A 13,671-nucleotide genomic window follows, 5' to 3' on the forward strand; every position below is an offset into this window, starting at 1 on the left:
TCTTAACATTTTCCTGGGGTACAACCCCCTGAACCCGCAACAACATAGTCTAATATTCCGTCCCTTGTCCGTGGCCACAAACGTGTCAATCAAGACATTTTAAAAAAAGCAACCCTGACAATGATACGATGTACGGTAGGCAGGCACCATGCAATTACTTTACCTGCCGCTATCAATTCCAAACTGATTTATTGATAGGTTGAAAGATTTGCCAAGCTGTTTTAGTGGTCACTATCATGATTGGCAAGAGCTGGCCGCAAACATAATTAAGATCGTGGAGTTAGATGACAAAGAGTCAGAGAAAATAGCCTAGGACAACGATGTCGGGACTCGGAGAGTGTTGAGAAGGTGTGAGCAGCCAGGGTGCAGATATAGGGGAGGACGAGGGGGGACGACATGTCATCCTGACAGCAATGAAATAATCCTGGTCAATGTAAATTCTTTTCTTTTTTAAAATATTTTCGTCTTTATTCTTGACCTGACAGCTAAGGATAGACAGGAAATGAGTGGGGAGAGAGAGACATGGAGGGATCGGCAAATGACCCGGGCCGGTATCGATCCTGGGTCGCCGGCATAGTAACCCAGTGCCCTAAGGCAGGGTATGGTCAATGTAAATTTAATAACAGTCAAGAAATGAAATGCAAAGACAACATACTCTTCATCTTCAACCTCACCCGACTGGATGCACAGTAAATTCTGCAGTGCTCATTCAACACTTAAAGAGTTTATTTGGCATCATTTGGACTTAAATGAACTCTTTAAGTGTTGAATTAACACCGCAACATTTACTGTGTGTTGTGTGTAAAAACTGAACGAGAACACAACCTGTCAGTTTTCCACACATCTTAGAAAAGTGTGAAAATCACTGTGTATTTACGCAGCCTCTTTGCACAGATGGGCCCGCCGGCGGTAGAGTTCATTCATTGCTGAAAAGACTTAACTATATCATAACAGCATTGCTATGACATTACCGACAGCCTTTAGTAACTGATTAAGACTTGGTGATTTTGGTGATAGGAAGAGTATAACATGGACTCTGCACAACATTCAGAATATCTAATATTCTTAATTTAACATCTTGTGCGTGAAACTTCACCTTCAGCGCTCAAAATGCATTTCACAAAATTAATTCAAGTCATTTCTACACACATAAACGTTGTCACCCCTTATGTTTCTCTTCAAATGATTACCTACTGGCTATACTAGCCCCCATGAGGGAAACCTTATTTGAAAGGCATAATGCGCAGTCATTGTTCTGTGTTAATTAAATGTTGTCTGCTGCTGACTGCTGTCTGTCTGGCTCACAGGTTCCCCAGGGGTTTGCCCCACAGCAACCCTTACGGAGGTGGAGGAGGAGGAGGAGGAGGAGGCGATGGAGGCCCAGACACCTGGCAGCAGGAGAGGGTGGGGTCCAGGGGAGCTGGAGGAGGAGGAGGAGGAGGAAGATGGGGTTCCCAAGACACCTGGCAACAAGAGAGGGTTGGGTCCAGAGGAGGAGGAGGAGGATGGGGTTCTCAAGACACCTGGCAACAAGAGCGCGTTGAGTCCAGGGGAGGCGCAAGCATAGGAGGTGGAGGCGGAGGAGGAGGAGGAGGAGGAGGAGGAGGAGGAGGAGGAGGCTGGGGTTCCCCAGAGACCCTACCCGCCTACTCCAGTACCAGCCTGGCTATTAGTCACGATGCGGGTATCGGCGGCGGCGGTGGTGTTGGCGGAGGTGGCGCGTCTCGGGGCGACTGGAGGGAGGGTTGGGGAGGCTCCTCGTCCTCCATGCTGCCCAGGTCCGTACCTGCGTCGCCGCCCACGGAGACGCCAAGATGGCAGCCAATACAGAGCTGTAAGTCTTCACTCTGCGACACATACACCTGTGCGGGTGGTTGTTACCTGTGCGCAGCCTACATGTACACCTGGGGTGCGTATCTCGAAAGCGTAGTTGTTAGCCAGTTAGCAACTTGGGTAGTTGCCAATGGGAAATTGCATCGCAAACAACAAAGTAGCTAATGTTGTTAGCAACTATGGTTTCGAGAAATGCACCCCTGTTCTGTTGTTCTTGTGTTTCAGGTGTGTAGGCCTACACTTGTTTGTGGTTGTTGTGGGTTGTTGTGCTGGGTGTGTACACCTTGGTTGTACTTCAGGTTTCCACACTTATACTTGCACTGTTGTGCTTTAGGTACACATAGAGGTGGTCCACTGGGCATTAGCTCCAAAAATATAAACTTTATTTCACTTTTATAAACGGCAACGTTTATCTGAAACGTTGCCATTTATAAAAATGAAACAAAGTTCGGATCAGATCTATTCCGATCGGCGAAAAAAAACGCCATATATACACAGCTATTGTTGCACTTTGGGTGTGTGTGTACATCTCTACAGGTGTTATGCTAGAGCTCTGCCATAAAAAGGCAAAGTGCAGAAGCTACATACTTTGTCAAATTTGATAGTAGACTGAAAATGGTCCTCATTACACCTCTTTCATCTTGTGACAAAGCCTTGTGGTCCAAATGATTCCCATGGTAGAGATATTGCTATGTCAACCACAATATCCAACCTAATAGCGATACTTTGAAGGCCTTTTCTCAGTTTCAGTGTCGGCGTTGTTACTGCACTTTGCTGTGCTTGTGGTGTGACGCTTGTGTGTTTAAGATCACAAGACATCATCTACTGTACATTACAGTTGTTTGCAGAGTTAATTGTAGGCACATTGATTATGTTGCCATAGTAGCACTTTTGAAGTGCTACTTGTCTTACCCTTTGTTGCCCCTTGAACATCTACTGTAATGCAAGTTCAACAGGTTCTCACCAGTTTAATATCAAGAGATTGTAAATAAAACTTCTTGAAATTATAGGGGGTGAATTCAGGTAAATTGGGCCACTTTGGGCCATTCCCTTATATGCAAAAAAGTGGCCCAATTTACCTGAATTATGTTTGTGAGTGTAGTGAGTGAGCTTGTACTTGTTCATATCACGGGCAAAGGTGAGCAGGGAGCATGTTCCCCCTATTCTTTCCCATGGCTGTGCGGCACTTGATATCGCTTATCGTAATGTAAATTCATTCTGTGTCCACATGGTGTGTGATTGCTTGTGGTTGTGTGGCGTGTTTTCAGCAACCACAAAGAATTGAACATTAGTGATAGGGGTGTTCTCCCACAGTCACCACAGAATTGAACATTTGTGAAAGGGGTATTTTCCCAGTCCAGGAAGTACTAGACTAACATGTGCACTCATGTGGGAAATGCTGAATCGTGTGAGTGCAAAGTCTAAAATGTCTTGGTGTTAATTCAGTGATAATATAACCCTAGAATGCTGAGAGAGACGTTGTCACGACACCAAGACTACAGCCATAATAAGGAAGAAGGAAGACTTCCTTAATGCAAGAAAATTCAGCCAAGTTATACAGTACAGTATGTGAGCAAGCTGGTCAGTGTTGCATCTGTGTGGTTTATTGGTCCAGTTGGCAAGGACAGAGCAAGTCAGTGTCAGAAAACATCATCATAAAAATATTTTTGCGTTAACATCAGCCTTTGTAAAAAAATTAAAAAAAAATGTCCAAAAGTGTGTGTCCCCAGGGCATGTGGTCATTCATCCGTCCCAGAACATACCGGTAACACAAAGATGCAAGGATACTATATGGATGTTTCTTTATCCTAAGCCTAGCAATAAGCTACTGTGGGTAGTATGACATGCAGGGAAATTGAGTGCAAATACAATAATGCAGAAATGAATCGTTCCTTCAGCCTTTTGAGAATATAGAGATAGCAGTTGTAGACATCTCTATCTCTATCAACATTTTCTTTGTTTGCCACATTTTCAGACACGATCGCAATGCGGCACAGGGGAACAACAAAATCAATGAGTATGTGGGGCCTGACAGAGGAGGACATCCAGGAAGAAATGGAGAACGGTAAAGAACAATTTAACTCTCCCTACTCTTGGCTACTTGGATTGTATGGAGAATGGTAATAGAAAGTCTCTAATGTCTTGGGTTGCTGGGTTGTGTGGAGAGTGCAAAAGAATCTCTCAAATTGGGTAGTTTGTGTGGAATGTATTAGAATCTCTTGATTTTCTTGTGTTCTTGGGTTGTATGGGAGCCCATTCTCGGGGAAAATCAACAACATGCTTCGTGGTGCTGCTACGATATAGCCTCATTTTTCGTAGTTGGGCAACGCGCGCTGTCGTCGAGAGTGGGTGAGAGAGAGGGTGAGAGAGAGCGAGTGAGAGAGAGAGAACATCCGAGCTGCGTGCGTGCATTCCGGGAGGGGAGCGCTGTCATTGTGTCAGCTTCATGCCATGTCTCCCTTCCTCCAACATTATCCCTAACCTTAACCCTAAACCTAAACCTAACCCTAACCCTAAACTTAACCCTAAACTTAACCGTAAATCCAGTTAGCCTTCGGTCGCGCTTGATTGTTGACGTCCGTCCGCATTATTCTTCCCCCCAGAACCAAACTACCCCAATTGTCAGTTCCCCCTTTCGTCGGCCAACCACGAGAAACGAGGCTATTCGTAAAGGCACCACAAGACTTAAAGTTGTTTTTTTCGGTTTTTCTCGTAAAGACTTCACGAATGGCCCGAGTTACTGTTGTGTATGGAGAAGAGTGTTGTAACTGTCGGCTTTCCTGCACTCTTGGGTTGAATAGAAAGCGGTATGGAGACTCTCATTCTCTTAGGTTCTTGGGTTGTATGCACGAACAGAGTAGAAACTCTCAGACTCTTGGGTTGTGTGGAGAATGGAATAAGAACTCTCTGTTCGTCTACGTTCTTGGTTTGTAAAGAGGATGGTAAAGAAACCATCGGTTGTCTTGTTTGTTTGGTTGGTTGGGGTTTTTTTGGTGGCGGGTGAATACTGGTGAATTATTCTCTCGTACAATAATTAGCCTAATTAGTCCATCATAAGTGGATTCGGATCACCCTTTCAACAGTTTATGGACCCCTCGAAATAACTTTGGAAACTTTATGGTTGCATACCCATTTAATGTTGCCTTTCTTTAGTGTCACCTTTCTTCAACCAGGAAGTGGTCCGACAATTTACAAGTTACTACAATAACTCCTCTGCCACTATTCTGTAAAACTTTTTTTCTGATGACCTTGTCCTGTAAACACTATTTTGAAAAGAAAGCAACTTAAACATGTAAAAGAGTAGTTTATCCATCAGGGCTTTAGCAACAAAAACAACAATAGTACAGTATCATGAAGAGTGCAGTGGTGAGTCCTGGCTGATGCATCTGTCAGGAAACGCAAGGCTGAGTGGTGCAACACAGACTGAGTGGTACAACACATCCAGTTTAAGAATAAACTGAAGTGCATACAGTGTATCGCCATAGTCGAGCACTGACTGGAACTTGCTCTGAACTAACCTTCTCCTTGCATAATAAGGAAAGCACCTCCTCATTCTAAAGTTATCCACTCCCTCATGGTTTTTCATTAAAGATTTCACAATACTCAAGGTCTGTCTGCCCTGTAACAAGCTATCTAGCCCCTTACCCTGAACAGAGCCTTGTTAGCTAACTATGGAGGGCCTCAGGAATGCATTGTTTACAGAAGGGGTGACGCCTTTGTAACCTTGACACCTCAAGGCCTAATCGATGGTCAGCAAGCACTTATCGTGAGCCTATTGCCAGGTTCTTCTTCTTCTAACTTCAGCCAATTTCAACATGCAGTTCTAATGCTCACACTACCCTGGACTTGTCAATACCTGAGATTTTTTTTTTTTTCAGCCTTTTCCGAGATCCTGGTCAGTATAATGGGGGGGGCAGAGTTTGTTCACATAAAAAACATGTTTATTTATCCCCAAAAACATCCAAAAGGTTATGCAACATCAGCAGACAACTAGCCAACAGCGATACCTTTTGGGAAAATATTTGGAGTAGGCCTATGTTAAGAATTTTTAAAATGTAAACAAAACCTGCCCCCATTTGAATAGCTCAGATCTCGGAAAGGGCTGAGCCGAAAAATGCAGCGTCACCGGGTACTGACAAGTCAAGGGTAGCGTGAGCAATACAACAACATATTGAAATTGGCAGAAGTGCTCCTTTAAAAGTCATTAATCTGTGATTCATCTGATCAGGCAGGTGAAGTAGTGGTGACACACATTTTAATCCATCACATGACATTAGGGCATAGGTCAGTCATGGGTAAGCGGTTAGGGCGTCACACTTGTAGCCAAAAGGTTGCCGGTTCGATTCCTGACCCGCCAGGTTGGTGGGGGGAGTAATTAACCAGTGCTCTCCCCCATCCTCCTCCATGACTGAGGTACCCTGAGCATGGTACCGCCCCGTCGCACTGCTCCCTTTGGGTGCCATTGAGGGTGCTCCCTTGTACAGGTTAGGCATAAATGCAATTTCGTTGTGTGCAGTGTGCAGTGTGCTCTGAACACTTGTGTGCTGTGGAGTGCTCTGTCACAATGACAATGGGAGTTGTCCCAATTGGGTTTTCACTTCACATTGTTTCTCCTCTCTCCCCTACAGAGGAGCAGGACCTGGTCAAGAGCTTGGTTGCCATGTCAAACCAAGACTGTGACACAGCTATCCGTGCTCTAGCAAAGAGCTTCAATGAGAAGAAACACATACGGTAGGTACTGACTAGAGCTGTGTTTCCCTGCATTTCTTACAGTAAGTAGGAGGAGAAGGATATCTGAGTGTGCTTGTTCTCCAACTCTGAGGTGTTCTTGAAGTAAGAAGACTTAAGTCCTTTCATTTAGAGCGTGCGCCCTCATGAGTGTGGGTTGAAACCGGCTGGTGGTTTTACCTGTGTTACTATGCCCCAGATAAAATAAAGGGTTTTTAATTATAACAATCCTTGTCGACCTGTGGAGTTGCCTGAAGTTGGGCGGTTTTACCTGTGTTACTATGCCCCAGATAAAATAAAGGGTTTTTAATTATAACAATCCTTGTCAACCTGTGGAGTTGCTTCAAGTTGGCCCTAATGCCACCACGCTCTATTTCTTAACCCTTGTAAGGTGTTCGTGTTTTTGTTACATAGGTGTTCAGGTCAATTTGACCCGGGTATATAGAAAAATAATGAAACATTGAAAAAGTCATAGCTCATATTCACCCTCATGTTCCCCTCACCCTGCCTGAGCCAAAGCCAGTGAATCTCAGTGTGAAAGATTATTAACTGACACTATTCTCAAGCTAAAAACAGGAAACGAGTCAAAATGACCCACACACCTTACAAGGGTTAAGTAATATTTAAACCTAAGTAGTATTTAAGTATGAGATGCCCACTAGGCAATATGCCACATCACTAAAAGTTTATACATACAATAATGTAATAATAGGCCTACATACAGTATTTTTCTCGCATATTCAAATAAAAGGCTTGCATAAAGTGCATGCGAGGTAAAATAGCCTACTGTATGTATGAACTTTTAGTGACGATGCAAGACCTAGTATTTCTAGGATATTGCTTAGAGTGCACCTCATACATAAGTACTACTTAGGATTAAGTAGGTCTACTTCGTAGACTCTTACTGCAGATGAGGTCGTTGGTTGGCCTATTCACTATTTGCTGAAAATACTCAGCTACATCAGAACAACCTCGCTGGACATCAAGCAGTACACGAGGGGCTTTCTATAACTGCAGTCAACCTTCCCAAGCTTTATTTGTCACATTATTAGAATCATAACCATATCTTATTTCACTGAGACTGGCCTGAAATGTATGTAAAACAAAATAAGCAATCTGCATATGAATATGTAAAACTTGTCTTGATCAAGCCAGTTGACAGGTGGTCCCTGACAAAACATTTTCGGAGACAGAGTGGTCCTTTCTCTGAAAAAGGTGGGGTAACACTGAACTGTATACTGAGAAAACGCTACAGCTGGCCTACATGTATAGTCAAAGGTCTCTGTCTGCGTAGTTTTATGACTGCCTGTCAACGATTAAACTCCCAGCTGTAAAAGAGGGGCATTCTTGTACACAACCTGTGAGGTAACGAGCGCCGTCGAAGGTAATAAAGATCGCTAGTCAGCGTGTGTGACGGTAAAAGGTGCGCCTCTTCCTCCTCTGTGGCCTTTTTGCAGTTCAAAAAACAGGTCATAGGGTACTGTGCATCATTGCAGCAAGCTATGTTTGTTTTTCCAGGTGATGTCATTTGATACTGTTCCTTCACACAGCATTTCAAGTGTTTCGAGTGATTAGGAGTCTGTGGATTCATCACAATGTTTACAAGTGCCTAAACAATAGCTTTCATCTCCTTTGTCTCATAATCAGCACCATTCTGCCCTTCCTACGCCTTGCTATTCATTGTATTACTACTACAATACTACATTATGCATAATGACTTGGTCATTGCCATTTTAGTAACACAAACTTATGACAAGGGCCGCGTGTTAGTAATGCATAGCCTGCTTCTTATCCTTGACAAGTAACCCTCGTACTGCAAGTTTAGTGATGTTTAAGCAGTAGCACATGTCAGGGTGGTGCAACGATAGCCACTGCCACTGTTGTATGGATTTTCTTTTTTTTCATCTGAGAAGCATATTCATTGCAGCATATCAACCACCGATTACTAATTCATTTATGTGCATTAAATGCCGTGAATCCATCTGACGTCTGAGCCCCCCAAAAAAACGTCGTTTACCCGTTCTTCCACATACTTTGTGGTATTATAGCAATTTAGGGTATCAGATTTGATTGTAAACAAATGTTTCAACACTGTTCTCTTTATAGGAGTCAAGTCATGGCATCCAGATCGGTCCGGAGAAAGCACCAGCTCACCTGCTGTGCCGACTGCTCTGGTCGGCTTGCACTGGTAAGCTCTACTCTGCATCATTGGGTACAGACTAGAGCATGACACGGGAGTGGATTTTCACTCCCGTCCCATCCCGGTCCCAGAAAAAAAAATCCCATCCCGTCCCGTCCCGGAGTGGAGTAAAAGAAACAAATCCCATCCCATCCCGTCCTGAAAAGAATGTCTCCCAATCCTGCCCACTCCCACTCAAAATCAATCCCACTCCCGTTTCATAGGCTTTTTAAATGAAAAAATAAGCAAGCATTCCCGCTCTCATTCATTTTTATTCCCGCTCCTGCCCACTCCCATTCATCTTTATTCCCGCTCCTGCCCGCTCCCGTTCATCTTCAAAATTTTGACTCCCATCCCGCGGGAATCCCGCAGGACCCGCGGGACCCACAGGATTTCCTGAAAAATGTCATCCTCTAGTACAGACAGTGTAACGAAGTATGTAACAACACATGGCATGACTTGTACCCAGTGGTCGAGTTGTAAAATCAAAGCAGGGGGGATGGTCAGGGATGGATTCTGATTATTGGGAAATTAAGTTGTTAAAAGTGCAATTTCAACACAATATGTGAAGAAGGAAGGCCTATTTTAGAGGGGGGTGATTGTTGACCATTTTCATTGAGGGGGATGATTTTAGACCACTTTCATTGTTGGGGGGGATGTCATCCCCCCTCATCCCCCTACAACTCGAGCCCTGCTTGTACCACAGCTTATGGTTAGGGTTTGGTACGTACAGTTCATAATATTACATGTTATGATACATGTAGTTACACTCAAAGACACAGTGTTTCCAATTGATTTCTCCTTCCTATCACCTCCCCATTCTCGGCCTTGTGAACTTTTCCCTTTGCCAGCAAGAATGGCCACCATCTTTGTTATGTGGAAATAACCTTGTACCTATGTCATAAAAAGCTGACCAAATATCCATTCTGCTCTCTCTACAGGTGATTATTATAGTTATATGCTGGGGGTTATTAGATGGCCTAATGATTTGTGTACTGAGTGTGATAAACAGCTTTTAGAAATTGATAAGGGCTTGTTGAGACTTTGTCTGCCAATGAATGGCTTATATCACCATGCAGGGTCACTTATTGCTTTGGCCAGGTCCGGGGCAAAGTCACCTGAGAGCCCCCCTCACCCCACCCAATACATACAATGTAATGTGGACTCAGTTCTGCCCCATCACCCACCCTCAACTCAACCACCACCCCCACTATCTCTTGGACCTGGGACAAAGTCATCTGAAAGCCCTCCCCACTCAAACCAATGTAATGAGGACTCAATTCCGCCCGGTTGATACCACCCCCACCCCCAAACTGTCCCCTTTGTCATTTGTCCCACCTGTTGGCTTCCATGACACCATGCAAGTGAGAGTTCCGTTCTTATCCAGAGTCAGCTTGTTGTGACAAACTCAGGGCCAGTGACAAGTCATACTCAGTGTGACCCTGCCCATCTGAAACTGAGAAGCCCAGATGAGTGGATGACACTTGTGGCCCGAGCAGTATTGGGTTGCACACACGGCACGGGTGCTGTGAGTTTGGGTTTCACAGACCTCACCACCAACGCCTTACTGGAGAACAATAATTACATAACATCCCATTTAGCAGGTGTATTTATCCAACTTGACTTAGTCTACAGTAGAGGACATAAATGACAATATGAGAACAGAATAAAGAAGATGATTGCGCGGCAGCCAGGTATTCATTTCCCTTTAAAGATGAATAAAGTTGACTCTACTCTACTCTAAATTAGATAAAATCATGCAAAATAAATATCCTAAAATGTTGAGAAGGGCTTAGTTTAGGTGCTAAGGTGACTACTGATAATATGACTTGGGTGTTCATCTGGTCAAGATGAAGTGGAGTTCTATAAGAGATGACAAATAGCAGAGGCACAGTGTTGGACCAACAGGTCCCAGAACTATGACAGGCCTTTCTGAGGCATGGATGATAGATTAATAAATAGACAAACAAAGGCAATGGCACAAAGACATTCATTCCATTTCTGTGGGTTTTTTGCTGTGGGTTATTAGATGGCCTATGCCTAATGATGTGTGTACTTAGTGTGGTAAACCGCTTCTGGAAATTGATAAGTGCTTGGTGAGACCTTGTTTGCCAATGAATAGCTTATATCAACATGCAGGGCTGCGGATCCCTTTGGCCAGGCCGGGAACAATGTCATCGGAAAGCCCTCACTACTCAATATTAGCCAAGACAATGACACAAGCATTTTTTTCTCGTTCTCAGTTCCAATGCAGGTTGCGTATGAGGCTGCCGTCAGCGCACCAAGCTAGTGCCGTGAGTCGTGACATGCTTTTCTGAAGGAAGCATAGATACATAAATAACCCTAATATAAGTATAGCTAATAAACATGGCTAAATAGGGTATTTGTTGTCCTCAGTTCCAGAATAGGTTGCATATGGGTCTGGAGTCAGCACGACAGGCCCTGGTGCTGTGGCAGGCCTTCCTGAGGGAAGGACGGATGGCCGGATGAGTGGATGAGTGGATGGATGCTAAATATACTGTAGCTAAATAGGGCTATTTTGCCTAAACACGGCTAAATGTGCCATCTTGTCGTCCTCAGTTCCAGCGCAGGTTGCGTATGGGCCTGGCGTCGGCCCGGCAGGCCCTGGTGCTGTGGCAGGCCTTCCTGAAGGAGGTGGGCGGCAAGTTCGGCTCCAGCGTGCTCTCCTACTTCCTGTTCCTCAAGTGGCTGCTGATGTTCAACCTGCTATCCTTCCTCGTCACCTTCAGCTTCATCACCATCCCGCAGCTGGTGTCTGGGCACGACGCCAACAACACCGAACCCTTCACGGGCCTGGAATTGCTCACGGGAACGGTCAGTTCAAATACCCCACAACTTTGGCGTTTTAGATAGATAGATAGATAGATAGATAGATAGATAGATAGATAGATAGATAGATAGATAGATAGATAGATAGATAGATAGATAGATAGATAGATAGATAGATAGATAGATAGATAGATAGATAGATAGATAGATAGATAGATAGATCGATCATGATAGATAGAAAGTAACTTTGCTGCATTAAGTTCTCTGCTTCATTAAGCCTCGAGTTGAGTTAACTCACAAACTCAAGGCAGCAGGCCAACGTATTTCTTTTATGTCTAACTGGCTGCAAAGGGGTTTTTTTTTTATCTTTGACATGGTTATTTCAACAAATCTGGCAAGAAGTAAAACTTTGGTTGTGCCGAGAGCCTTAATGTGTGTTTGACATGGATGTGAGTTTTGATATGTGTCTTTTTCTTCTCATCTTTTGCAGGGTTACTTCAGTAAAACAGTCATGTACTATGGCGGCTACAGCAACAATACGGTCGGCATGTCTCCCAGTCCAACGTACAACCTCCAGCTGGCCTACCTCTTCACAATAGCTGCATATATGCTGCTGTGTGGAATCTCTCTCCTATACAGGTAGGGCGCCAATCGGGGAGCAAGCGCTATTCAGACATACCGCTATTCAGACATACCGCTATTCAGACATACCGCTATTCAGACATACCGCTATATACCCACCAGATATGCTGTAGGGTTAGGGTTTGGGTTAGGTTAGGGTCAGGGTTAGGGTAACTGCATGCACTCTCCCTAAACTGAAAAAACCTGAGCAGTGTCACAAACCACTGAAAAGGCAGATTTCTGTGGGAAACGTGCCGGTATTCACACAATAGACATGAATGTCTGCATAGCGACATGTCTGAATAGCGCCATGTAACCGTGCCAATCTATTCTTCAACATTTACTGTATCTCTTAACATCTTTCTGTCTCTTTCTCTGTATCTCTGTCTCTGTACCTACGTATGTCTCTCTGTATCGCTGTCTTTGTCTGTCTATCTCTCTTTCTCTCTCTCTTGCTCTCTCTCTTTTGCTCTTGCTTTCACACACTCATGCACACACACACACAGCATGAGTCCACACTTAACAATGCACATTTTATCTCTGCAATTTCAGTAAGCCATGTTTAGTATATTAGCTCTGAACGAGTTGTAGCCCCTTAATGCGCGCCGTACCTCCAGTGGCACGCTGTAATAGTCATTGAAATGTAACTACCATAGCACTACAATACTATGACACAACACAGGCCCTTTAGTAATGCACCACGACTTGGTCATTACCATACTGGTAACAACAAATGTATAAAGCCGCGTCTTAAGGGCTTATCAGTGGAGTGTAGATTGCTGTTAGTAGGGTGTGGGCCAACCGCTAGGGACTCTCTTTCTAAATCGGAAGGTTGTGGGTATGAATCCCTTATCAACTGTGGCTGAAGTGCTCTTGAACCGCTTACTGTAAACCAGCACCCTGTACCTGAATTATGGTAATTCACTGGAGATAAAATCGTCAGCTACCTGCAAAATAGGCCCTAATTATGTGTGGAGACAGAGTACACTGATAGATACAGCGATACGGTGTCTGTGAAGACTCTGAAGAAAGTCGAGGTCTTGTACATGTCTATGGAAAACAGGTGTGTCAGAGATTGTTTCCTTTGCTTGTGTGTTGGGTAAAGTGTTATCGATATCAACTGACCTTGACCTGATTGTAGCCTGGTAGGTAAATGTGTCGATGGAGCTAAAGCATTTCCTTGTATGAGTCTGTTTTTCTTCCCGTTATCACGAAATCAACTGCTTGTTTTAGTTAAGGTGCTATCTTTGAAAATAGCTTTCTCAGGCTACAGTATTTGCAAAGCACTTCAGTTCAATTACCTTCTGAGAGGGGTTAATAATATTGCCAACATCAACAATTTTGGGCTTTGGTGATTTTTTTTTTATTGACTCGGTGGGTTTTACCTAGCCTGGTTCTCATGCAGACCCCTCGTGCATTTTCGCTCAACTTCATGATCCATCTGCGTGAGAACCAGGTTAGGTTTGACCTTGACCTCCTAACATTGATATGACCTTTATGTGACATTGACCTTGACCTGT

The 13,671-nt window shown here is 44.1% G+C and overlaps 1 protein-coding gene across 1 annotated transcript in view; it reads left to right on the forward strand.

Moving 5' to 3' along the window:
- Window positions 1–1,372: 1,372 nt before the first annotated feature.
- The window catches only part of LOC134456638 (transmembrane channel-like protein 5), a 29,455-nt gene continuing 17,156 nt past the window's right edge, over window positions 1,373–13,671 (forward strand). Inside the window, exons 1-7 of the mRNA XM_063208073.1 lie at window positions 1,373–1,557; window positions 1,656–1,834; window positions 3,809–3,898; window positions 6,462–6,564; window positions 8,668–8,749; window positions 11,321–11,575; window positions 12,021–12,169. Of these exons, the coding sequence (XP_063064143.1) occupies window positions 1,373–1,557; window positions 1,656–1,834; window positions 3,809–3,898; window positions 6,462–6,564; window positions 8,668–8,749; window positions 11,321–11,575; window positions 12,021–12,169 (1,043 nt within the window). The remainder of the gene's footprint in view (window positions 1,558–1,655; window positions 1,835–3,808; window positions 3,899–6,461; window positions 6,565–8,667; window positions 8,750–11,320; window positions 11,576–12,020; window positions 12,170–13,671) is intronic.

This window comes from Engraulis encrasicolus, chromosome 1 (assembly GCF_034702125.1).
Source record: "Engraulis encrasicolus isolate BLACKSEA-1 chromosome 1, IST_EnEncr_1.0, whole genome shotgun sequence".
Classification (NCBI taxonomy): Eukaryota; Metazoa; Chordata; class Actinopteri; order Clupeiformes; family Engraulidae; genus Engraulis; species Engraulis encrasicolus.